This window comes from Maylandia zebra, linkage group LG8 (assembly GCF_041146795.1).
Source record: "Maylandia zebra isolate NMK-2024a linkage group LG8, Mzebra_GT3a, whole genome shotgun sequence".
Classification (NCBI taxonomy): Eukaryota; Metazoa; Chordata; class Actinopteri; order Cichliformes; family Cichlidae; genus Maylandia; species Maylandia zebra.
The window spans coordinates 22878600-22903029 of record NC_135174.1 but is presented as its reverse complement, the minus strand read 5'-3'; the positions used below and the strand labels follow the sequence as shown (position 1 = coordinate 22903029).

General features: G+C 40.2%; 2 protein-coding genes across 2 annotated transcripts; one reads left to right on the top strand and one right to left on the bottom strand.

Moving 5' to 3' along the window:
* Positions 1-22: 22 nt before the first annotated feature.
* Positions 23-11772, bottom strand: LOC101467004 (regulator of G-protein signaling 9). The gene is made up of 17 exons (XM_012920597.3): positions 11575-11772; positions 9865-9961; positions 9056-9106; positions 8804-8910; positions 7418-7469; positions 7284-7342; positions 7130-7206; positions 6963-7044; positions 4129-4191; positions 3613-3642; positions 3459-3520; positions 2774-2887; positions 2573-2688; positions 2366-2453; positions 1704-1842; positions 1191-1273; positions 23-923 (listed from the first exon to the last, which is right to left on the bottom strand). The coding sequence occupies exons 1-17, from the start codon at positions 11641-11643 to the stop codon at positions 731-733; spliced, it is 1482 nt and encodes a 493-aa protein (XP_012776051.1). The 5' UTR covers positions 11644-11772; the 3' UTR covers positions 23-730.
* An 828-nt stretch (positions 11773-12600) lies between these two features.
* Positions 12601-23982, top strand: LOC101466738 (guanine nucleotide-binding protein subunit alpha-13). Its single transcript, XM_004556678.2, has 5 exons — positions 12601-12960; positions 14001-14227; positions 17979-18029; positions 20098-20298; positions 21755-23982. Exons 1-5 carry the CDS (start codon positions 12678-12680, stop codon positions 22124-22126), a joined length of 1134 nt encoding a protein of 377 aa, XP_004556735.1. The 5' UTR covers positions 12601-12677; the 3' UTR covers positions 22127-23982.
* The last annotated feature ends 448 nt before the right edge of the window (positions 23983-24430 follow it).

Below are 24430 nucleotides of genomic sequence, written 5' to 3'. Positions count from 1 at the left end.
GGCTTAAGTCCAAACACATAAGTATGAGGTGGTTTTATGAATGTTTTATTACCTTATGACTGATAACAAAGACAACTCAAAACATACTAAACAACAGTGAATGCACAGAGATGGACAGCACAGTAAATGTATCATGACAAACAAAAAAGCAGACAACACTTACAGCTTACATGGACGTAAATGTCAGCGATGACAATAGATGGCTATTTGTCTTCTTCTTGTAGTAATTTATTAACATGAGTTGCAAAAAAAGGTTGGTTCAGATTTTGAAACATGCATTTCCAAAGACGTCAAACATGTGACTCACACAGAAATATAAAGTATGTTTACATAGAGCCTGATCGATATACGATTTTTAAGACCGATATGTGTTGATTTGAAAATCGAATATTTTGACACATATCCTAAAATCTACCTATGCAGCATCAATGCACAAACATGATTAAAGTTGTTATGAGGCACAACAACTTCAATTCTTTAAATTTTAAAAATTTTATTTATCAGTCATGACCAATATGGATACCAATAGATCAGCAAACAGCTAATTTCAGCAGATATATCAGCACGCTGATAAATTAGCTGGGCTCTGGTCTATGACTCTTCACTGAAAGGTCTAATAGCAACATATTATAGATGTTTTCTAATTTATTATATAACATTATATCCTGTCTAAACATATAATGTATTACATGTATTATATGTAACTACTATAGCAATTAGACAAATAAAATTAGTCATTTTTAACTGAGGTGCGACGAGGAGGCGCCTCTTTGCCCTGTTGGCTGAGTTTGCTCATGACCTGTGTGATGTCAACAGGGGCACTGGCGGCCATCTTGGCCTTTTGCTCCTGCTCCTGTTGCCGGATGATGATGGGACTGAGACTGGGCCGTCTGTTTCTTGCATTTTGCTCCAACTGGGAGTCACTGGGATGATGTATGGGGAGGGGAAAAGAAACAGGAACAAGGTAAGAGTTGAAAGTTGAAAATTCAGGATTGTCTTTAAGAGTACGGAGGAGAGAAGAGAAAATTTGAGGTTTATGTTATATATTTGTTAGGGTTGTTTAGACTGCAACATTCCTCTTTGCTGTGACTAAGACGTATTTTCTGTTAGTCAAACTAAAAGCTTCAAATAAATCTTCCAACAATGTCTGAGAAAAGCTCCACAAATTCAATGCAAAAAGTGCCTCTTACCTGAACTTGTGTTCCTCGGGACATACGGCCTTCTTCGTTGTTTCCTTAAACACTGGAGATTTTAGGTATCGGCCATATGAGTCCTGCAAAATGCAAAATGCTATCAGTTGGTCCAGTGAGTTGGTCTCTTACAGGTACAGATACAACCCCACCGTTCCCTTGTGATTTAACCATAGACATCCAGGTCTGAAAAGTGGCCAGCAGGGGGCACCTCATCTGGTCACAAAGTTCATATTGTATAAAGGTCAATGAGAACATTATCCTGCTACTTAATCATTTATGACACCAGTTAACATTTTTTTGTGAGTTTATAGTCTCAATAAAAGTCTAATCTGATACTTTGTGATGTTTAGTTTCAAATCATGCTCCCATTTAGAGCAAATTACACACGTTGCTATAGCATGGGCATGCATAGCGCCATCAGCTCCACAGTCAGCTCAAACCAAAATCCAAAAAGGTGTTTTAATTTATGCAGTCTCTGCACTGATCACACCTACTGACATGTTTACTGACCTTCTTCATGAGCATGTAGATGTGAGTCTGGGCTGCATCCAGGACGTATCTGTGTGGGTGTTTCAGACCTTTCACTGTGATTTCCATCGTCTTTCCATCGATGTTGATCCATCGTGGAGCACCGCGTGCCAGGAAAGTCCTGAGATCAATGAAAGTGGGAGGAATGAAGAGGAAATGCTTTGACACTTACATGGAAAAACCTCAAAAGCCAGATAAAAACTTCTTCTTCAGTAAAGATGTGAGAAAAAAATATCCACTGCATTGTTTTCATCATTTAATCATCAGTTAAAGTAACACTATACTTGCAGGTAAAGTTCACTACATGCAAAGTTTAGATTTAAACTGTAATTAATCTAAGGCGTATTATTTCTGGATGATGGCAACCAAAATTTGTATTAATTCTCAGTTTTATTTTAAGTTTTAATCTTTAATCTTTATTAATTAAAAATAATTGAGTGAATTTAATGTTAAAAATAAAAATTAAAAACACTGAATGTCCAACATGTATTTGTGTCACTATTAAACTAATAAATATAACTATTAAAGAGTCATAAATCACTGTCAGTAAACATAGTTGGCGATTTTTAAATCAAATAATACTTTCTTCTCCACTGTCTTCAATATTTACCAGAAGACTAATATATTCTTCAAGAAGTTCTTACTTGTAGATCTGCTCTGCTTTCTCTTTCATTGTCGCAGCAGTGCCCCACTTCAGATCCTCACAACCTTCCCAGAATGCCAAGTTCTCACCTGAGTAGGTTTAGAGAAAATAACCAGATATAAACTCAGATTATTCCTAACCCCTTCTACTGAAGGAAAGCTTAACATCAGGACCAACAGTGACTTTAAATTGCATCAGACTATCATACCGCTGAACTCTTTCTTTAGGAACAGTCTGAAGTCATCTCGTCCTCGAGGGTCTGAAAGGAGCTCTCCAAAGCTGAACGTCCACCTCTCCACACGCATTTTAGTGGGTATTTCCACACTGTGCCGCACAGATAACAAAAACAAAATATTCTTAATTATTGTCCAAAATCAGTGATTTCTATAAGTATAATCATCTTACGCACTTGGGCATATTCAAAGCCCAGTATGTGACGTCATCAGTGAGCCAGGGGTTGCTGGGAAGACACTTGGACAGAAAAGGGTCGTGGCCTTTATAAGTGGCGCAGTATTTCACCAACCTGCAGTGGAGGGAAAAACACGTCACCATCGACCACACTGAAGGAAAATAACGTCTTTAACCATTAATGATGCAGCCACACAGAAACAGTAAAGCAAGTGCAGCCAAGCCTACAGGAGGCATAACTCACATTATCTAATCCCTCATCAGTCAGAGAACAGCAAATACACTTGACAATACATGTTTGTCTACTGTGAAGATTCTCATTTTCTTTTTATTTGCTGGAAAGACACGTGGGAAATATGTCAAAGATTCAAGTGAACTTTCTACTAGCTAGCCACTGAGCTAGCTACTTATCATATAATCAGGGCCAGTATTTTTCTTTTTTTTACTGAGAAACTGAGACTGTTGTGGAGGGCTCCACCAATAAGCTTAAGCAGCCCTCCACAACGGTCCCACTTTCTCATCAGCTTTAACCTGTCTGACCTTTACAGATCACTCAGTGGGGTTATGCTGAAACTAATGTGCGTGTGTTACTTTAAGGCATACAGCTAATGGAGCAGCCAGGGTATAGGAGGGGTACTGGTTTGCTACAGATAGTAGCGAGCTTCTTATATGAGGGACTGTCTTACGCGCCAATGGACACTGATGATTTCACTCTGGGACGCATGATGGACTGCTGGATGAAAATCATCTACAGGGAGAGAAATGACAGCCAGAATAACACAGAGCTGCCACTATACGTGATCAATAAAACATCCAACAAGTGAGTAGAAAAAAACTTACGATCCTCTCGTAGTCATCGGGTGTTTTTGCCTGAGGAAAAATGTATTAAAAGTATGAGTACAGATAATAAGCCATATACTTTATGACTTCACAGTTAGGACACTGTATGTATTTCTGCACAGAAAAAAGCACTGTTTTATACATCACTTCTTTATCATTGTTGGACTCATGATGAACACTTGTGAACACTAACCTTCAACATCATTTCACAACCTGAGCTGAGATTCAGGTACTTTTTTTTTGTTAGCAAGTATTATAGCAAGTGCATTCATGAGGTGATGTGAGTGTGTGCAGATGTGTTCACAACCAGCCTAAAAGTCTGGGATTTGAAAACATAGCCGTAGGAAATGCCTGCAGAGAAGAAGAAAGGAAAAGAGAAGGCCTTAATTTTAATAAAAGAAAACAGCATACATATCATTTACTGTACTTGCATTAATGCATTAAAGCTTCTTATGGGATATAAGCTGATTGAAAGGAATTATGTTCATGCGGGTCAGGCAGAGACTCACCTGTTACCTCGTGTGCATTTGGATCTATTAGTCTTTCCAGTCCATAGTCCATGGCACTCACAGTCCCTGGCTACATACACATCAACAAAAGAGAATTACACAGTGTTTACCAAAGGACTAATTAATTAAACAGATGGCTGTTTTATAATGCTAATCATCAGCGGATAATGTGTCGTACTTCTCATGGCCATCTCAAACAAGAAGAGGCCAATCACCAAATTCACTCTTGGTCATTATGAATACATCTTCAAGTACTTTATTTGTTTCCCACGGGGGGCTTTAAAATGCATTAACTTTAAATCACATTTAGCAGTCATTACGATCAATCTGAACCTGTAAGATGAAGTTTTAAGGACAGCATATGTTATTTACATCAAGGTGTCATTATATTTATTTTTCAACATGAAACATCTGTTTCTGCTTTTATTGAATACTGATTTTTTTTAGAAAAGGTCAAAAGTTTCTTCCTTTTTAAATTGTGCATCTTAAATTAAGAGTGTGCATATCTGATTTAGTATTTAGAAGGAATGAAATGCTTGAAGGCTGGAAGACGGAAGAAATATCTATCCTTTTTGTCTGAAAAGCTTTAAAATACACAAACCAACAAATGCAAAGCAGTTAATACTCTGATTTTGTAAGTATCAATCGGCCACAGCATTTAAACTTCCTGTCTAATACTGTGTCAGCAGACACAGGAGCCCCTTTTGTGTCTGACAGCAGGACGTTTGATCGAACTGGGATTTAAGAACTTCGGATGGGTTAGTTGTAGTTGTACCTCAAAATTCCCGGCAGAACTTGACCTATCAGCTTTTAACGTTGGTAGCTGATTAATATGCTTTATTGCTTTATTTTACAGCATGCATATGGAAATCTCAACTGAGGGATTGACAACAGAGCACCCTTGCAGCGATAACTCATGTGCCATGAGACACAAATTAGTGCCAGTGCCAGTGACCCTCGTTAGGTCAAAGTCTTCTGTGCATACACTATATTGCCAAAGGATTCACTCACCCATCCAAATTATTTAATTTCAGGTGTTCCAATCACTTCTGTGGCCACAGACATAAAATCAAGCACCTGGCGTGTAGACTGCTTCTGCAAACACTCACAGATCTTAGGAACTCAGTGAATTCCAGCGTGGTACTGTGGTAGGATGCCACCTGTACAACAAGTCAAGGCATGAGTAGGCAGAGTGGGGTCAGCAGATACTGAGGTGCATAGTGTACAGAGGTCATGAACTTTCTGCAGAGTTGAGCACTACAGACCTCCAAACTTCACGTGTGCCTTCAGATATGCTCAAGAACAGCATGTAGAGAGATTCATGGAATGGATTTCCAATGCTGAGAAGCTGCATTCAAGCCTTACGTTACCAAGTACAATAGAAAAGCGTCATATGCAGTGGTGTGAAGCATGCCCAACCTAGACGTGCTCTCTGGAATGATGAATCATGCTTCTCTGTCTGGCAATACAATGGATAAGTAGTTCCAGTGAAAGGAACTGTTAATGCTTCAGCATACCAAGACAATTCTGGACAATTTCATGCTCTCAAGCATGGCAATAGTCCCTTCCTGTTCCAACATGACTGTGCACCAGGGCACAAAGCAAGATCCATAAAGACATTAAAGAGCAATTCTGGTGTGGAAGAACTTGACTGGCCTGCAGAGTCCTAATCCAAAAGAACACCTTTGGAGCAGAGACCAGGAGCTAGGCCTTCTGATCCAACATCAGTGTCTGACCTCACAAATGGGATTCTGGAAGAATGGCCAAAGGTTCCCATAGACACACTCATAAACTTTATAGAAAACCTTCCAAGAAGAGTTGAAATAGTTATAGCTTCAGAGGATGAGCCGACATCATAATAAACCCTGTGGCTTAAGATTGGGATGTCACTCAAGTTCATACGCATGTGAATGAAGACAAGCAAATACTTTTGGCAATATAGTGTACCTCACTTCTGAAAGGACACAACACAAGTCACAGAGCACAGGCTACAACGTGCTACATTACTGAAAAGGTCACCAGTAGTCAACACAATATTCTTCCTAAAGGCTGAAGTCATAAACAATGAAAAGCACAACTGTTTAACATTATGCACTTAACTGTGTTTTTATTATGGCCCTACTTTATATGATGTGACCATATAGTTTATGGTGACATATATTATGCAACCAAAACTTTAGAAAGACATATTTCTGCAATATGAGAGATGTTTGTGCAGGAAAATCCCAGTAGATCAGCAGTTTCTGAAGTGAGAATATCCTCAAACATCTTTGCACCTAATCAAATGACTGCAAACCAATTAACTCATGGGAAACACATGGGTCTTTGGTTGGGAGCTGTCACTGTCTTTGGTAACTGTTCTAGCTGTAATCCAGCATCACAGCACAAGAAGCTCGATGTGCACAAGGTGCAAACCACTGTACCACTTTCTCCCATGCAGTGTGAAATATTAATCAGTTGTGCCCTTTTCCTCTGACTGGACATGCAGTGGTAATGAGACATCATGGGTAGAGATAATGAGATACCTTGGGAAGTATTGCAGTGTGGTGCAATTTACTTTCTTACTTCTCTGTTTACCTGCAATGTACCAATATCTGCTGTTTACTGTTCAGGCTTGATAACTATATCTGTGCATGTATGCTTATATTATCTCATGTTGTGGGGACATAAATGTGTTTATATAATCACATAGTGAGGCCCAGCTCCTTTTGGTGGCAAAAAGCCATTCTCATTCACGCAAATCATAAAGGACTTGGTTGAGTGACGGCTAGTCTAAGTCTTCAAATATAAATTCACAAACGTCTTCTGTAGTGATAGAAACATGCATGTGTGTGTTCTCACCGGAGGTCTATGAACCACCCAGTAGGCTCTTTCCTGACAGTCAAACACCACACGGTCCGGTTTCTTTCTCTCCTTCGCAGCTCTAAAACCCAACCCAAACACAGAGAGTCATAACACATTGTTACCCTTAACGCTTCCCGACATCACTGAGCTTCCTGCACACCCACCTATACTGCTCTTTAGCTTGCATCACTATAAAATCCCATTTATGATTCATCCACTTGTGAAGATGGTTGTACTGCTCCTGAGGACATAAAACAACACCTCAGTAAATGCCAATAGAGAAAATTAATCGCCGTGGGATTCGTGTCCAATTCTCACCTGTTCGTGCAGCTCCAAGATTCCTTTCTTACGTATGTTTCTCTTTGCCAGGTAGATTGCTTCGGTAACAAAAACATAGATGGATGTTAACGGTAAGTGATTCTTAGTAACAGGATGCATTCAGATACACTCACCATAATCTGTATCCTCAACAGGCCACTGCTGTGTGGGCCAGAAATATGGTGTCTGGAAACAATGAAGGGCAGAGGTGATGATTAGCAGTAAGCGTTTTTGTGAGTGGGATTCATTTCTTGCAGATTTAAGGGTGTTTTTTGTTGGTTGTTTTCAATTTGCAGTCATTCAGGAAACTAAAGCCAGACTAATTTGGGGTTTCACATCATAAAATCAATACGACGGAAATTGGTTTTACTTCGCTTTAGTGGTTTTTGTGTCTTGTAATGGTAAACTCTTTTATTATCTAATCATTGCATGTTACAGCAGAGATGCTAAACCCATTACAGAAAATCTGGCACATGCCGCTTTCTGGAACCAATTTACCAATGGGAAATTACCATGGTCAATAATGTTGATAAAATGAATCTGTTAATATATTAAAAATAATGACTGACTGCAGAATTAAATATGTATATCACACTGAAAAAAATCTCTCAAAAAACTAAAAATATCCCCAAAATTTTCTGACAGTAAATTCTAATTTTTCCCAAAATGTACGGGCATTTCTATGTATTGTAAAAATGCAATGCATAGTGAAAAACATCCATAAAAAGTAATATGGAAAATTCCTTTATTTTAAAAATGGTGAATGTTTTTACAAAGATGTTTGTTTTATTTCAGTGTAGGGCCTTTCTGTCTTTTTTTTGAAGAAGAAAAAAAGTATTTAAAAAAAAACATTATTCTGCACTGAAAAAAATGCAGCACTGTTTTAAACTGAAGGAATTTTACATTTAATTTTTACACATTTTTGAAAATAAAGGTTTCTCACATTTTTACATTTTTGGATGGAAAAACTTCCAGGAAGTGCATGATTTTACTTCACAAGGCTCGATCAACCTTTTTTTTTAACCTTCCATGGCTCTGCATTTTTATTTTGAACTTACATGATATACCGACATAATTATTCTTAGAAGTTGCTATGTGCTCAGGCTAAGAGACACAGCAACTTTCTAGCCTTTACATCAAATGAATTTGATGTACTGATGTGTTTTTATCACAATCTTTTAGGCTCTGCACCTAATAAATTAGCAACTGCTCTGTTTTCTGTTTTCTTGTAGGTAAACAACAGTCACACTTAAATGACCTTTGCAAGCATTTCAGTTTACACTGCATTTTTTGCATGAGTTGTGGAGTCACTAGATAGCAGGAACAGGAGTGCACACTATGTGTGTTTCTGCATGACTATGTGCATCCCTTTTTTTACATTTTAACAACATGCAAAAACACTGTTCAGTGTGCAGCAATGAAAACTAAATCTTCCCATAACCAGAAATACTGTTTTGGAAGATCGTTTGGCTTTGCTGCAGCTGAGATTTTGGCTAAGCTTTAAAATGTGGTGTGTTTACCTGGAAGCGATACAGGGATGCATCTGGTTTGACCACTAAACGCTTGTGGTCTTGTATAGGGTAGATGTATCCTAACGCCACCAGCATGGAGCCAAAACTCCTCGCCTCTGAATAAAAAAGACAGATTTGCTATAAATGAGGTTCTATCACCAATTTTCACTGTCAGCTAACATGATAACATCCTAAAACTGTCTTCTTTTTATCAAAACACACACTTTGAACTGGGATGGCATCAGCTGCCTGATCTCTCACCTTGTGCATCGATTTGGAATCTGTCTGCTAACCACACAACTATGTCTTCACCTGAGGAAAAAGGACTCTAGGTCAGAAGTAACAAAGAATCTATGGAAATAAACAACACTAGTCAAAAGGGCAGCTTGAACAGCAAACAACTTTAAATATACTGTATGTTGTTTATGTCCATCAGTGCATGCCTGTAAATGCCAGAAAGCTAATGTCAAAGAGAGACATGGAAGGAGAAAAGGGAGGAGGAGAAGGATGACAAGTGAAGAAGAGAGAAAATGACAGAAAGGCAAAGGAAAGAAACAAGAGGAAGAAAGAAACTAAGAAAGGAAAGGAAAGGAAAGCTTGTGAGATGAAAGAAAGGGGGGAAGGGGGAGGAAAAGGAAACAGGAAAAGCAAAGGAATCAGAGATGGAGAGAAAACAAAACAGCAAAGAAAGTGAGAGAGGGAAGTGGAGAGAGCAGCAGAGAAGAAGCCTTTGGTATGTTTTCATTCATTCAGCTGTGGGCATTCAAAGCTTGCAGGTGACGTAGAAGTCTGGGTTCCCTCTCTTCTCCTCCTCCACCACCTACTGCCTGCATTCCTCTTGCTTCGGGCGCTACATGTTTGTTTCCTCTCGCCTGCTCAATCATCATCCTCCTCCTTCACCTCCTACTTCTTCCCTCTCTCTGTCTCTGAGACCATGGGGTTGTCATGGAGATGAAATCTGTAGCTCCAACACCGTGGTATCCTCTGGCGAGGTTGTGCAGGTACAGTCACTCAACGGGATAAAAATCAAGCCACTGTAGTGTATGTGAGAGTGTTTGTGTCCACTTTACCAGTAATAGCATGTGGTATTGTGGTGATAACCAGTCTCTGAGGCTGTAGCTTCACTCCCGTTGTGGGGTCCTGCATCTCGAGGACCACCTTCTCCGCCTGCTCAAAAAAAGGTTGTGAGGAGGTGTCACATCAGAGCTCACAGTGTAGGTTTTTGGGGCAGCAGATTTGATTGTAAATCCTAAATTTTGATCAGTGAAATTCACATGACGGTGATGATGATCATTAGTGTAACCTCGAGCATGCACAGCATTACCATTAACCTCTTTTCTACTTAATGAAAGGCAGAGAAAGCTGCATTAAACTGTGTCTCACTGATTAAAAAAGGGCAAATTTCCCCCCTGGGATGTTAAGGCTTGATGTGTAAGCTTGTAATTAATACTTCCTATCAGACAAATGCCGAATGATTCGGTTTCTGTTTCTCTCCAAACAACTGTTCAGCTTTTTAGTCCAATGACTGGATTACAGTTTTAATGCTGCATTAGAAAGTGGTGAGAAGCGAGATGACGGGATTGTTTCAAGCCCTGATCTCATGGCTTTTGTTTGGCTTGTGTGGGAGGTTTGTGATGACTCACTGCCCTCTAAACAGTTTTTCAGCCATCATACCATCTGATCCCAGAGCTCCCCCACAACTTGGGTGTGTACGGCAGAGGAAGAAATCCTGTAGTACATTAATTCACTTTATGTGTGTGTGTGTATGCATGTGTGAGAGAGAAAGAGAAAGAGAGTGTGTTTGTAGCTGACTCCTGGGTCTTTTTGAAGTGGCTTTGTGCTTTGAAGTCAACCTGGAGAGGCTATAAGCCCCAGACTGAGCTGGACCAAAGTGGGCTTTCATTGACCAAAACACAAAGTTCTCCAGGAAATGGATTCTGTGTGCATTCCCCTGGAGAGAGGGGGACACTGTGTGAGTGCTACATCTGGAAGCTCATGTCTTGATTATTTCCTTCCATTTATTTATTTATTTTTTCTAATGTTAAAACATTCTCTTTGGTGACCATCCAACTGAATTTTAAATATGAGATGATGAATGAAGGACTGCTCTGGCTGGCCTCACACACACACACACACACACACACACACACACACACACACACACACACACACACACACACACACACACACAAACACACAATTCACACAGCGCCTGGATTAACTTCTTTCCAGCAGCTGGTTGGTGTAGATGGAGGTATTGATACTGATCCAGGCCTAATGCTTATTAAACAGAACGACCTTATCACAGTGAAAAGGTTGAAACAGAACACAGTCTGACAGCTATATAGAATGTAAGGGGGAAGCTGACATGACATCTGATTTACAGTATGTTGGCATCATTCTGAAACACGAGTATATGAATAACATCTCTAATAACCCTTAATAACTAAAGTCCATATTATTAAAGAAATGCATTTTGCTATTGGGTTTCCCTAAAGCTTGTTGTAGTCCAAATGGTACCTGTGGGTTTTAATCCTTAACGGAATGACCATCCTTAATAAATCTATTCAATGAAAGCATTGGGATTTCCAGAGAATATTATAGATTATTATAGTGCAAATGCCAACAACAGCCTGGGTTTGTGAGGTTCCTGTAAGCCAATACAGTCCAAGCATTGCGTTAGAGAATTTATACAAGTCACTAATGATGCGTCTGCAGCAGGTATAATCTATAAGCCTGTGCTCTGGTTTACATCATCTAATGTAAGCTGTGCAGCCCACCTTTTTGAGACAAGCCATCCGTGGTCGGTACCTCTGTCCATGATCCCGGAGAACGTTTCGGATGGTCATGTTGTGTGATGCTTTGCACCGCTCTCTCTCTTTCTCTCTCTCTCTCTCTCTCTCACACACACACACACATACAACACTGCTGCCGCCTGTGAGAGCCCTGTGTGTCGTGTGGGGATGCTTGAGGGGAAGTGCAACACTGATCGATGGTGATGTTGCCTTCAAATGTCCCCCCTCTAAACCTCTCACTTGGAAAAACGGAAACTGTTAATGTGCCAATATTTTATCATTTTTAAATTGAATTAGGATTAAATTACCCGTGTGGCACTTCAGGCATGTAATAAAAAGTTGACAGTTCCAATAAGAGTAACAAAGAATTGTCTAAAATAGGTTTAAGTAATTGCAATGTGAAGCCGTTTTAGTTAAGTATAGGCAATAATTTAGTGTTCTTTATCTCATCAATGCTATAAACGCAAAGACAGAAGGTCAAATACAACCACTTTCACAAAACCAAGTTATTTTCCGTCAAGATTTCAAATTGTATTGTTCTTCAGCAGAGCGTTCAACTGCAGATAGCAATATTTCCTGCAGTCTCTGAAAGCAGCATGTCTAAAAGTGTGAAACGAATCAACCAATCGGAGCGCGTCTTTTTTTTTCCAACGTGTTTCTATACTGCACCAGTAGAGGGCGACATGCCACCACCGGTCAACTCTCCTTTTTTCCTTCATATTTATTTTAATGTTAATTATGAAAACTTTATGTATTTATTTTTTACTTTAATTATAGCCGTTAACGCCTATTAATTCTTTTTATAGTGTATCGTGCAATTAGACCTCTAAAACTTGAAAATGTATTCGCGTGTAAATTTCAGTATGCTGCTTATAAAGTTATTTTTGTGTGTTTCCATTCAAACGTAGCTACGGACAATATTACGTGTTTATGTGAGGCATATCCGCGTAAATAGCACAGTAGGCTGTGCCTTAAGATTGATGGTAAACAGTCAGCAGCGGTACTTCCTGAGTTTAGGGAAGGGGCTTGGTCCCGTGCCTGCGCCCGAGAACGCGCATCAAATTAGCATCGATGAAGTTTGTGCGAACATGGCGGATTTCCTGCCGACCAGGTCCGTGTTAAAAGTTTGTCTACCCGTCTGCCTGCTTAACAGCGGCGAGGTGGAACAGCTGAGAAAGTCCAAAGAGATCGACAGATGTCTCTCCAAGGAGAAAACGTATGTAAAACGGCTGGTGAAGATCCTTCTCCTCGGCGCTGGCGAGAGCGGCAAGTCGACTTTCCTCAAACAAATGCGGATCATCCACGGCCAGGACTTCGACCAGCACGCCCGAGAGGATTTCAGAGCAACGATTTACAGCAATGTTATCAAAGGTAACCTCGCTACCGAGGGCTGGAAACTTAAAGGGCGTGAAAATCGCCCTTTTTACTCGGTTAAAAGGCACTGGAAAGTTTCCACATCTGTTTAGCAGCGCTGGGCTGGGTGAGAGGACACATAAACAGTCTACATCTGCTCTCGGCACACCCATAGGAGCCTCGTTTGTCCTAAAAGCTTAACTTTTCTAGGGGTTTAGCATAGCTATACCAAATACAGCGAATCAAGTTTTTTGTGATATCTTTAACCAACACTACCCGCGGTTTTAAATCAGCTACAGGCAAGTTTTGTTGCTCAATAACTAAGCTCGGGATGAAGCTAATGGAGGGCAACCCGCCAGTGTAGTGTGCTGTAAGGTGTTCCTCTTTGTCCACGGACTGAATGAAAGAGAAATCTTTACGTTGGTGTTGTCCACGTTAAACAAAATCGTCTGTAAATACCAACAAGGCTCAAGCGTCGCTTTTTAATAGTCACGAAATTCTATATAACCCGACAGTTATTTCGGCCATTTTCAAAGTAAGGTGTTGGTGTGACCAGCACATCCTGTACATTTTTTTTAATGAATAAACAGTTTGAAATAAATGTAAATAATAGCTGTGAATACAGGGATTTCCCCGGATTATAATGTGGTTTTCGAAGCACATTTTCTTGTTATTTCTGGTCATTATATCAGCAAAATGTGCTTTATTCTTGACTGAATGAAAGTTCAGTTAAAGAAAAATTGGGTAGAGTGATGGTTAGTACAAGGTGGTGATTTTCTTTTTCCTTTGAGGGGAGGCTAAGACCTCTTTGGTGGAAATTTTGTGTAAGCAGGAAAAACCCTGAAATCTGTCTAGTAACAGGGTTATGTTAATCATGTGCTACCTTAAAATCAACTCCACTTTTTCTTGCCCTATCATCATTTTTTTTGTATTTTATTTATTTATTTTTTAGACACAGCAGGCCTCCAAAGGACACAGGTGTTGGGTTACTTTTGTTTCACCTGCCCTTCTCACTACCCCTTTCCACTATTAAGTTGCCATCTGACTTCCTTTTCCAGGTATACGTGTGCTGGTGGACGCCCGTGAGAAGCTGCACATTCCGTGGGGTGATGAAGACAACCAGCCGCACGGCGACAACCTGATGGCGTTCGACACCCGCTCAGCCAAGATGACCAGTGGGCAGCTTGAGACATCGGTTTTCCTGGAGTACCTGCCCGCCATTAAGGCCCTGTGGGCAGACTCGGGCATACAGAACGCCTACGATAGGCGCAGGGAGTTTCAGCTGGTGGGTTAGAGCGTGCGCACACACACACACACACACACACACACACACACACACACACACACACACACACACACACACACACACATATGCTGAAATGGCATAACTGACAGATAATGGTGGCCTAGTTTTGTCTGATAAAACGTTCTCAATCTCAGCTCTCTATCACCAGGTGCAATAAGGGTTTTCTGGTGTTTCTGAATGGGTTTTTCCAAAAAGTCATATTGATGAAAATGGCAGTGAAAACAGAAAGTGAAACTGACTTTTCAATTCATCCTCCCTTTCCACTCTCCCTGCATCTAATTCTTTAGTCTCTGGTGCTCTCTCTGTGCCGAGTGGTCAGACATGTGATTCAATAGGCTTCCTGTTTACACCTCTCCCAGCTGCGTATATCTTTTGGCTGTCAGTGTGGACGTCTTAACTCTGTGACGTTTACCCCAGAAGAGCAGATGTGGTCGGGAGTGCGTTCACATGTCCTTTCTGGGCTGTTGATATGCTCTTATTTTATCTTTTATTACTGTAGCTTTAGGCTTTTTTTAAAAAATGACCAGCTGTCAGGGATTTTCCTGACTCAAAATAAGCCCCTTTCTCCCATGAGTGTAGCTTTACAGTTAAAGCACTGATTACTTTACATGATTTGACAGAAATCTGTGTATTCTGGCTATTTAATAAGCCAAAAAAATGCCAATTTTATCCAAGTAAATAATCCCCAATTAAGAAAACAGTGTGTTTGTCAAAAGGCTGGTGATTTTCCTGTGGCTCTTGCCAAAATGTTGTCTGTATAGGAATAACCCTGATTGCCCTGCCTTCATGTGACAAACTTAAACACTTCAGCAGTTAAGGGGCCCCCAACTGAGGACAGAATAAGGGCTGCGCTTCTCCAAGTGGCTTTCAGTAATGAAAAGCAGAAAATTACAATTTGCCAGTGGGTTGCATAAAACCAAACTTTCGTCAATGGCGTTTTGTTGCTCTGGCACACACACACTCAGCTTGTTGGTGCAAACCTTTCCAGACAGACAAGGAGAATAAGTGTGATCAGAGCAGGAATGTTGATCTGTAGTTAAACAGCTTTATGCTCACAAACAGATCCCTGGCTCTCCCACTCAGCGTTATTTGCACACAGAGTGTCACACACCTCGAGTTACACAAGGTCACACACACACTAACGTGCATAACCTATCTGTGTAAGAGTGTAAGTATTCATTTTGCAAATTGGCAAGTTCCTTTATTCCACCCGCCCACCCCCGAAATCTTCAAAAGCGTTAATTATCACGGAAAACATCGCACCTTTTAGACTTTTGAAGCTGGAGCTGTGCATTTAATAATGGAAGTGAGCTGTCACTTGGACTGATCATTCATATAAACACACAAATGTGACTCATTCGGTGACAGTAGTAAACGGAACAATGTAAGCAGCCTGCTATGGAAACAGCCTGTAACTGAAGAGCGGCAGGATCGCTGAAAGCCTGACTAGCTGTTCAGTTACTGGACGCTAGGTGTTGGTATCACAGAATCACTGTAGCCTAAGTGTGCTGCGAGGCGATCATCTGCGATACATCACAATATCTGTGAAAACGAAACAAGTGAAATCGCCTACATGTGTTGATAAAGATATTGATACCACAGATGGAAGCCATATAAAATATATTGTCCCATCCTTATTTCACATGTGCACATGTTTACAGATTAAAGCTCTTTGAATTTTGGCGGATTGGTTGAACAAACCAAATAGTTGGTCACCTGTCACTTCAACCCACTCTGGAAAATGAGGTGACATTTTATAGACTAAACAATTGATCAGAAATAGCTTTGAGCCTTTATTTGTTGTGTAATATCAGTGGAGGGTCAATGGACCACAGACACAGGGCTACACACACACACACACACACACACACACACACACACACACACACACACACACACACACATTACTGCACAGCCAAGACAGTTAGTTTATAAAAAAAAAAAAAAATTAATTCATATGTGACAATTCATTGTTCTAGGGTACAAAGTGAAACAGTATTTGACTTTAATTTTAAAAAAAGCATTATTTTAGGGTCAAAAAAGTCTCTGTATATGTATTAAAATCAATGTATGTACAGAACAGTGTAGTTTTTGTCAAATGTCCATCTTTTATAAAACCAACCACACATTTTGAAAAGTGTTTGGGATGTTTTGGGTTCTTTTTGCCTTTTCTCTTATATTAAAATAAACTTATTATTGTTAGATGTCTTGAAATGAAACTGAATATCAATTGCAAGCTTACAGTGTACAAAACCTTAATATTAAGTTTTAATGGTGAGTACACTGTAAACCCTGAGGGCAAAATTAATTCTGTTGGGAGCTGTTAAAAATTTTTTCCTTCTCTAAGAAGAGATTTGTGTCATTTGCAGCAGATTACCCAGAATCCCCTCGTGTTGACCGTGCCCCATTTAAGCATTTGCATCACAAATCGCACGTGCCTTCAGGCCTGGTTGTAATTATCATGTTTAAAAAAGCACACACACACGTAGCGCTGTGAGTATGCACATGGCTTCTCTCACTTCCTGCAGTGCAGACGTCAGCGTTGCTCGTTACAATAGTCTTAATCTTTTCATCGGAGATTCTGAGATTCATAGTATTAGAATTATTTAGTCACATCTTCCTTTAATGTAAGTGTCGGTTCAGATGACATATTGCTGAGTTTCAGTTTTGCTTCTGCAGGCGTTGTCATGCCTCAGCAGGGAGAACGCAGAGTGATTGCGCTTCTTGTTTCTCTTCTCCTTTTTAAAAAAAAAAAAACAGGAAAAAAAATCTGACTTGATTTTTGATTATTTCAAAACCAACCAAACCCTTCTTAGTTATGAGCTCCTTTTACTCGGGCGGAGTCGGATGTGAAATCAGAAAAGTAGCTTTTTCTTCATTTAACTCTAGTAGAGCGCCACACCATTGGGCTCCTCCCTTGGGTAATCCTAGCCGTGCACATACACACACACACACAGAAATGCACACACACAATCACAGGTTTTTCAGGTCAGGTTAGTTTTTTTTTTTTTTACCTAAAGATCAAAAGGTGACAAGAAGAAGAAGCTGGGGTGGGTAATGCTCGTACATGGTGGTAAGAGAGAAATACAACCCAATCGCTGCAACTGGGAACATTTAAATGCCTATCGTGTCATTAATGCAAAATACATGCAAAAAACAAAACAAAAATCCCCTGTGCAAGTGTAGTGCGTTGCAGTAGAGGCGCTGCAGGTCACAGGAAAGACGATGGGTTAAATCTGTTTTTCTTTTTGCACACGGTGTTTTGGTTTATGTCGAGTGCAAGACCCGCACCAGCTCACAGATAAAGGAATGCATCTCAGTCCTGGCAGCCCCGTGTCTGGTCTTGCACTGCCTGCACAAAAGCAGTGTCGAAAAAGTCTTGGGAAAAAACTCAAATAAAACACTTCTAACCACGCAGACACACACTAACCAACACTTCTGAATACATCAAAGACACACTTAGAAACACGTGTCACAGTCTTACTAAATAATGCGCATCCTGCCTCAGTACCTCAGAACAGACTCTGCTCTGGGGCAGACACGGGAGAAAGAAAAAAGTCAGGTTACTTCTGTCTGTGTGGCAGCTAAACACTCTCCCCACTAGTATCTCAGCGCCTTTTCCACTTGCAAACATATTGCTGCAAAATGTTTTCTGCTGATTGTGGTAAAAATGACAGAACCTAATTAATTGTGTAGAATTAACAGAAATTCCTCCTCTGTCCTGTCGCAGGGTGAGTCAGTGAAGTATTTCTTGGATAATCTGGATAAGCTCGGCGAGCTGGTAAGTTGTTTCTGCTTGTACTCTTTGTGATAATCAGACTTGTGCATGTTATAGTTAATACTGCAACATGTCCAGACAATTAAAGGTTACCTTAGAAATGACTAAGGTGGTTGCTTGCCGCAGATAATGCTGGCATTTTGTGAAAGAAGCTCCTTATATTTAGTTAAGCTCAATTTTTTTTCAGGTGTTTAAAAGTTTAGTTAAAAAAAACATCAAGATGAACACACTAAGCAAGTTCAAACAGTTTATAAACCCTTAATATTAAGTCTAAAGTCCAAAACTTGAGGGCGTTATTGAGAGTAAATCAGGGTTTTTCCTTTATTAACATGAGAGATATTTTAACCGCTCCCAACTGAGTTTTAACAATACTTCCTTTTTTCTGACATCAGCATGCTGGAAGTTGAATTGTTTTTCAGATTTCTGTGCATCATAAACACATCCTTTTTACATTGAGGACATTAAGTGTTTATACTTGTACTATTATTTACAAACACACATGCTTATGCTAACATCTACAATCTTATTGTCTTCATGAGGTTTGTATGCGTATGTTTGTTTTGTAAATTTAATTACACTTTTATTACCAAGGTTGTGCTTACAGGTGGTGTAAGCACAAAGGCTGCTGTATTCTTTTAGATGCGTCTTTCATGTTGTGCTCTTCAATACAGCCACCTTTAGTATGAACTCGATACATAAAGTCCAGCCTTTTCTGCTCATTTCCAGCACCACCTTTTCAGACTCTACTAGAGTAGCTTTGCATGATTCATATTAAAAATAATCCTTATACTGTGCTCACTCAGATCTGTATGTCTGGGATGACAAGATTAAGGTGGTGTCACATCTTGATGATGTCAACCAGAACTAGGAGAAGAAAAAAATGCCATGCCATTGTCATGTTTACTGCAAGCTTCCATCATATCAGTTTACATATCACAGAAAATGGACAGAGGCTTAGCAGGTTCACCTTATATGTGTTTGAATGAATATAATGTTGCATGCACACACATCCTCATAGCTTTTGTAAATGCTATGAAGCTAAAAAGCTAGTTTTGTTTCTGTGGGTGTGTGTATGTTAACTTCACTCCTGTGGCTGACCTCAGGCTTTTTTTTGTTTATTATAGAAATACACGCACACACAGTTGCAAACCACAGTGTCCTCATTACAAATGGGCACATTTTGAATGGGCGCTACTAACATGAATGAAATCCCCCCCCTAAATGTATAATCAAACTCATAATGACTGTTTTCATAATGGAGTTGCTGTGTTTTCTTTCATCACCATTTTACAAACAGCATCCATTTGTGGGTGTTTGTGTTTAGTATATGAACATAATATTCATTTCAACTCTTTGTGCTGTCAATTGTAGCTGTGCTAGTTTCTCTCCTCCCTGTTTCACTCTGTGTATGAGTCTTTTTTAATTTGGTAAGGCACGTTTAAAATGCTCAAGTTATTTTTTTAAACAGAACACACCTAGCCTGCATCTGGAGCCGTCCCCTCTATTAAGCAGTGAATCTGAACCTGCTAAAGCCAGTTTAACAATGATTACAAAGATGATTAGCTTGTATACAGAGCCTACCCAAGCTTCCTGGTGATTTTCAGTTGAAATATCCACCTTTAGATTCAGCTCCTCCACAGAGCCACAGAGGTTACAGCAGAAGCAGATGTTAAACTTATTATGTCAAACCTTTACTTTCATTTTCTACAAAATGCTGACCTTCCCATCGATTGCTTTCTGTGGGAAATCCCCATATTTGTGAATATTTACGGAATCGTTTTTGTGTAGTCTTAAACTCTGCTGTGTTTTCCTCAGCGCTCATAAGTGTGTCATTTCCAGTCTTGCTTTTGCAGGACCCAAAGTTAGAGCTGAAGAATAAAACACATTTCTAGTATTTACAGATGAATTGGCTGCTAGTTTGAACTTTGTTATGTGTCTGGTGTTTCTTCTTCAGTCTGCAAACAAATCCTGGTTTGGAAAGGATTTTCTATCAAACGGTTAGGTGGAAATGAGGACAAATGGTATTTTTGTCTCAATAATTAAAAGTTTGTCTTTCTGCCTCTCCTGCTAGGATTATCTTCCCACTCAACAGGACATCCTGCTGGCTCGTAAACCCACTAAGGGCATCCATGAGTATGACTTTGAGATCAAGAATGTTCCCTTCAAGATGGTGGACGTGGGAGGGCAGCGATCCGAGCGGAGACGCTGGTTTGAGTGTTTCGACTCAGTCACCTCGATCCTCTTCCTCGTCTCCTCCTCCGAATATGACCAGGTAAAAAAATTAAAGTAAACACCGCTGCTGCATCAGATGCAGAAAGAAACCATGGCATCTCATTTCCTGCCACTCACAAGCAAGCACGCTCAATACAGATAGGATGATAAGAAGCACATTAACCAGTTTGTTCTTGACAATAATGTGTGGTAACTTTTGATAACGTTTCATTGATGCTTCTGCTTGTGCAGCTGCAAGACTTTCCTTAAGACGAATTAATTATTTGAGTTTCTAACTAAAGCTCTGATTTGACCACCACTTAGATGTGCAAGTGACAACTTTGGTTCATTTATTTGCTAGTCGTGCTGTATTTATTTACCATGTTTCCCCTTCCGTCTTCAGTATTCTAGCGACAGGCTGATGTGAATCCCCAAAATGTGACTGATATGTTTAAATGGGCACCAACAGCATGAATCGGTCTGTTCTTCATCACATTTACAAGGCTCAGTTCGGGGGGTTGTGGTTTGGTACTTTTTCAGAGCGGTGGGAAAACAGTGAGAAGACTTGCAAGACAACATTTTACAAGTACACATTAAATTGTGATGGATTGAAGTATTTACACAAACGAGAGGCTGAAATGTCCAGCAGAAACTTGATTCGAAGCTCAGAGCAGATGTAAGGTTTGCTTTGCTGCTAACTTTACACAAACTGAAATTATCTCAAGCATTAATGGAGCCGACTAACTTCTGATTGGTTGTCCCTCGTATACAAAAGGCTTGAATGTCAGGCAGGTATGGCTTCTTTGAGAGAACCATTTAGAAGATTTTTCACATGAAAAGACCCAAGATTAGGAAAAAACCTGTCTGAAACTGAGTGTTTACAGCAGTCTGAAGCCGAATTCCTTGATGATATTTAATATGAGTGAGTTTTATGAGTGTCCACCGTTATAACAGTATATAAATGGCTGAAAATAAGGATGAGAATGGGTCCCCTTTAAGGATTCCAATGGCATTGCTTTCTTAATGGTTGAATGTGGAATCAAGCTGCTTGAAAGCAGATGGAAGAATTATTTGCCTCTGATTGAACCATCTCAAGTGTTTTACCATCATAAATATGTTTTCTGGGACTTAACCAACTTCATTTTAGCTATGCTGGCCCCTAGTTTCAAGTCCCTCACTGTTTTCCTCATTTTGCTGTAACTGACTTAAAAAACAAGCTCTTGTTTGATTTGCCCTGTGCAACATACCAACTGTTGTTGTAAGAGCCATGCAATAGCAGGCTAACCCAAATAGCCTAGTTTTTGGGGGGGGTTTTCTCGTTTTTTTTTTGTTTTGTTTTTTTTTAAACCTATTGCACACCATAAAACCACAGTTTTAATCCAAATTGACTTTGGTTAACAGGAAATGCTATTAAAAGGAAGCTTATGAATACCTGACAGGATGTAACATGTACAGGTTAAAGGATTTACACCATCCGTACTGGCAGTAGTATTTAATTGTTCCGTCATCTATTACAGGTGCTGATGGAGGACAGGCAGACCAACCGGCTCCGTGAATCGCTCGACATCTTCGAGACCATCGTCAACAACCGTGTCTTCAACAACGTTTCGATCATCCTATTCCTCAACAAGACGGATCTGCTGGAGGAGAAAGTGAAAAACGTTCCCCTCAAGGACTACTTTCCCGAGTACAACGGACCGGAGCACAGCCTGCCGGACGTCCAGGCGTTCATGGTGGACTGCTTCCGGGCCAAGAGGCGCGACTGTACTCAGAAGCCCCTGTACCACCACTTCACCACCGCCATCAACACGGAGAACATCAGGCTGGTGTTTCGGGACGTCAAGGACACCATCCTGCACGACAACCTCAAACAGCTCATGCTCCAATGACCTCTGACAACCTGTGAAAATGGAGGACCTGAACAGGGACAGACCACCCCCTCGCTCATGAAGAGGACTTGGGAGAGAGAGCAGCATCAGAAGAATCCGATGAGACGTCAGCATTCTTCTTCAGACATTTTATATTAGTTTTTACTCTCCTCTTTGAAGAGTTGTCCCTCTTGTAAGTTCAGGATTTGTTTGAGGAACGAGTACGCCGTGCACGCCGTGGTAATATAAATGGAGAAGAAGCCTCGTTTGGATCTTGGATGACATCTGAAACCTGCTGCTTCACCTCCTCTGTCCTGAGCTCTGCATTCACAGCACGAGTTACTGGGGCTATTTTCTCACAAGGTGTCATTGCTGGCGCCAGCAAAAGGTTTTCCAAAATGAGACGCACGGCTTCCAAACAAACGCAGGAATTAATCTAAGTAACGTTTAATTACCAGTACTGTGTGTGAGAGTTGATTTGCCGAGCACTGAATTCATCTAGTCCAAATTTACTGTTACGTCTGTTGAAAGTTGTTGCGAAGTCATTTTAGTCACATTTGGCGGTCATCAGCTTTTCTTTTTTTTCCATTTCAGATCAGCAGGTTTAACGCCCGCGATCAGAAGTGAAGACGTAGTAGAATTACAGTTAAAGATTTGAGGAGTGAACTGGCTCCAGCACTGGCACCTTGTTTTGCAGAAAACTGCTTGACGAGGGCACAACCACAACAGACTGAACCTTTTATTTCCTTTGATATAATTTCTTAAGACTTAATCACTATTTAAATGTTGCTTTATTATTAAATCTTTAATCAGATAATTAAGATGCCAGTTTCCGTATAAATTGTCCCTTATTTCTGGGTGTTCAGAGGGTAAAAAGATTACCTTCTTAGGCAGGTGTGCCACTTAGTGAACATGCAGTCCACTGTTTTCTCAGGGTTGAATCAAAACCGGTGTCGATGCTGATGTAATTGTTGATGAGCTAACTGAATATTCTGATTCTGATTATTATTATTTTTTATTTTTTAATTCTGAGTGGTGCGACTCAGCCAGGCCTCCCTGCCGTTAGCCGGGTGGTGTTTAGCACCGTATCCTCCTGGCTTTGACCACTGACATTGACCCAGAACCCCCAGCTCCTCCCTTTCTTTGTTTCCATCTGTGATTAGATGCCTTGTAAAGGGACAGTCCTCCCCTGTTTGCCTGAATCATGAATGTGTGTTAATAAATGTACAGAGATTTGCTCTAGATTGCTTGAATATACTATAACCAATATTAATGTGGTAAGATATAACCCATTATGTGAGAATATCTGTGTTGGCACTGACTCCAGGCATCTCTGAAAACCCCTTGAACATTTTTTTTCCTTGTGTTGTTTAGATTTCCCTCAAAACTACATTTTGAATTATATGTGACCAAAAAAAAAAGACAAAAGCTTGAATACTTTTGTTGGTGACCGTATTCTGGTCTGGGCCGATCTTTGTTAGATCACCATTTCCAGGCACTGTTAAAATCTCTGCTTCTCTGCCAAAAAATCACCCTGTGCTTTTTCAGGACTGTGCACACTGACCGTGTCCAGTTTTACTCCAAAAATGCAGCTCGTGAGAGTTTCACTTTGCTTCCAGCCCTGGCTTTGTAAATACTGTAATCTGTTGCCATGTAAATAATATCCAGGTTTATCTCCTATATGTAAATGGTTGTAGAAATGGCTGACTTTTTTCCCATCCCGATTTTTTTTGCTTTTTCAAATCACAGCTTTTCCAATGAAGATGACTTTTTGATGTAGTGTATTTGTTTTCCATCACGGCTTGTTTTTGAAATTCTTGCTTGTGTTGTCTCTCATGCCAGTCTAACCTTCTCAATAAAATCCACTTTTCTACTTATGTCTTGCTCTCTTGATATGTTTGCTTTTTTTGAATAATTTGGTTCATTGTGAATCGTGAGGTGCCATTTTATGCCTGAAAAACTTGATTTTATTGTCTTTGGAAATTCACTGTGAATTTTTTTGAGGTGCAAATTGAAACCTGGGTTCTTTACCACTTAGACCAAAATCTAATGATTAACAAAACACGAGGACCACGTGTTACGTAGATAAACCTTACTGTACCGCTAAGACGTCTTTTTTTCAGTACTCTGCCAGAAAAATACGTAAGCATTTCTGCGGATACATAGTTTCCGACGCCTCAAGCGTACCTGTGAAACGTTTAGTGGTTATTTTGACTTCATCCAAAAATGCGTCGGCATGTTTGGGGACTTCAAAAGGCGGAAGTGGGGAGGAGTGAATCATAAAGTCGACGCAACACACCCACCGAGCAGATCCCTGCGTGTTCG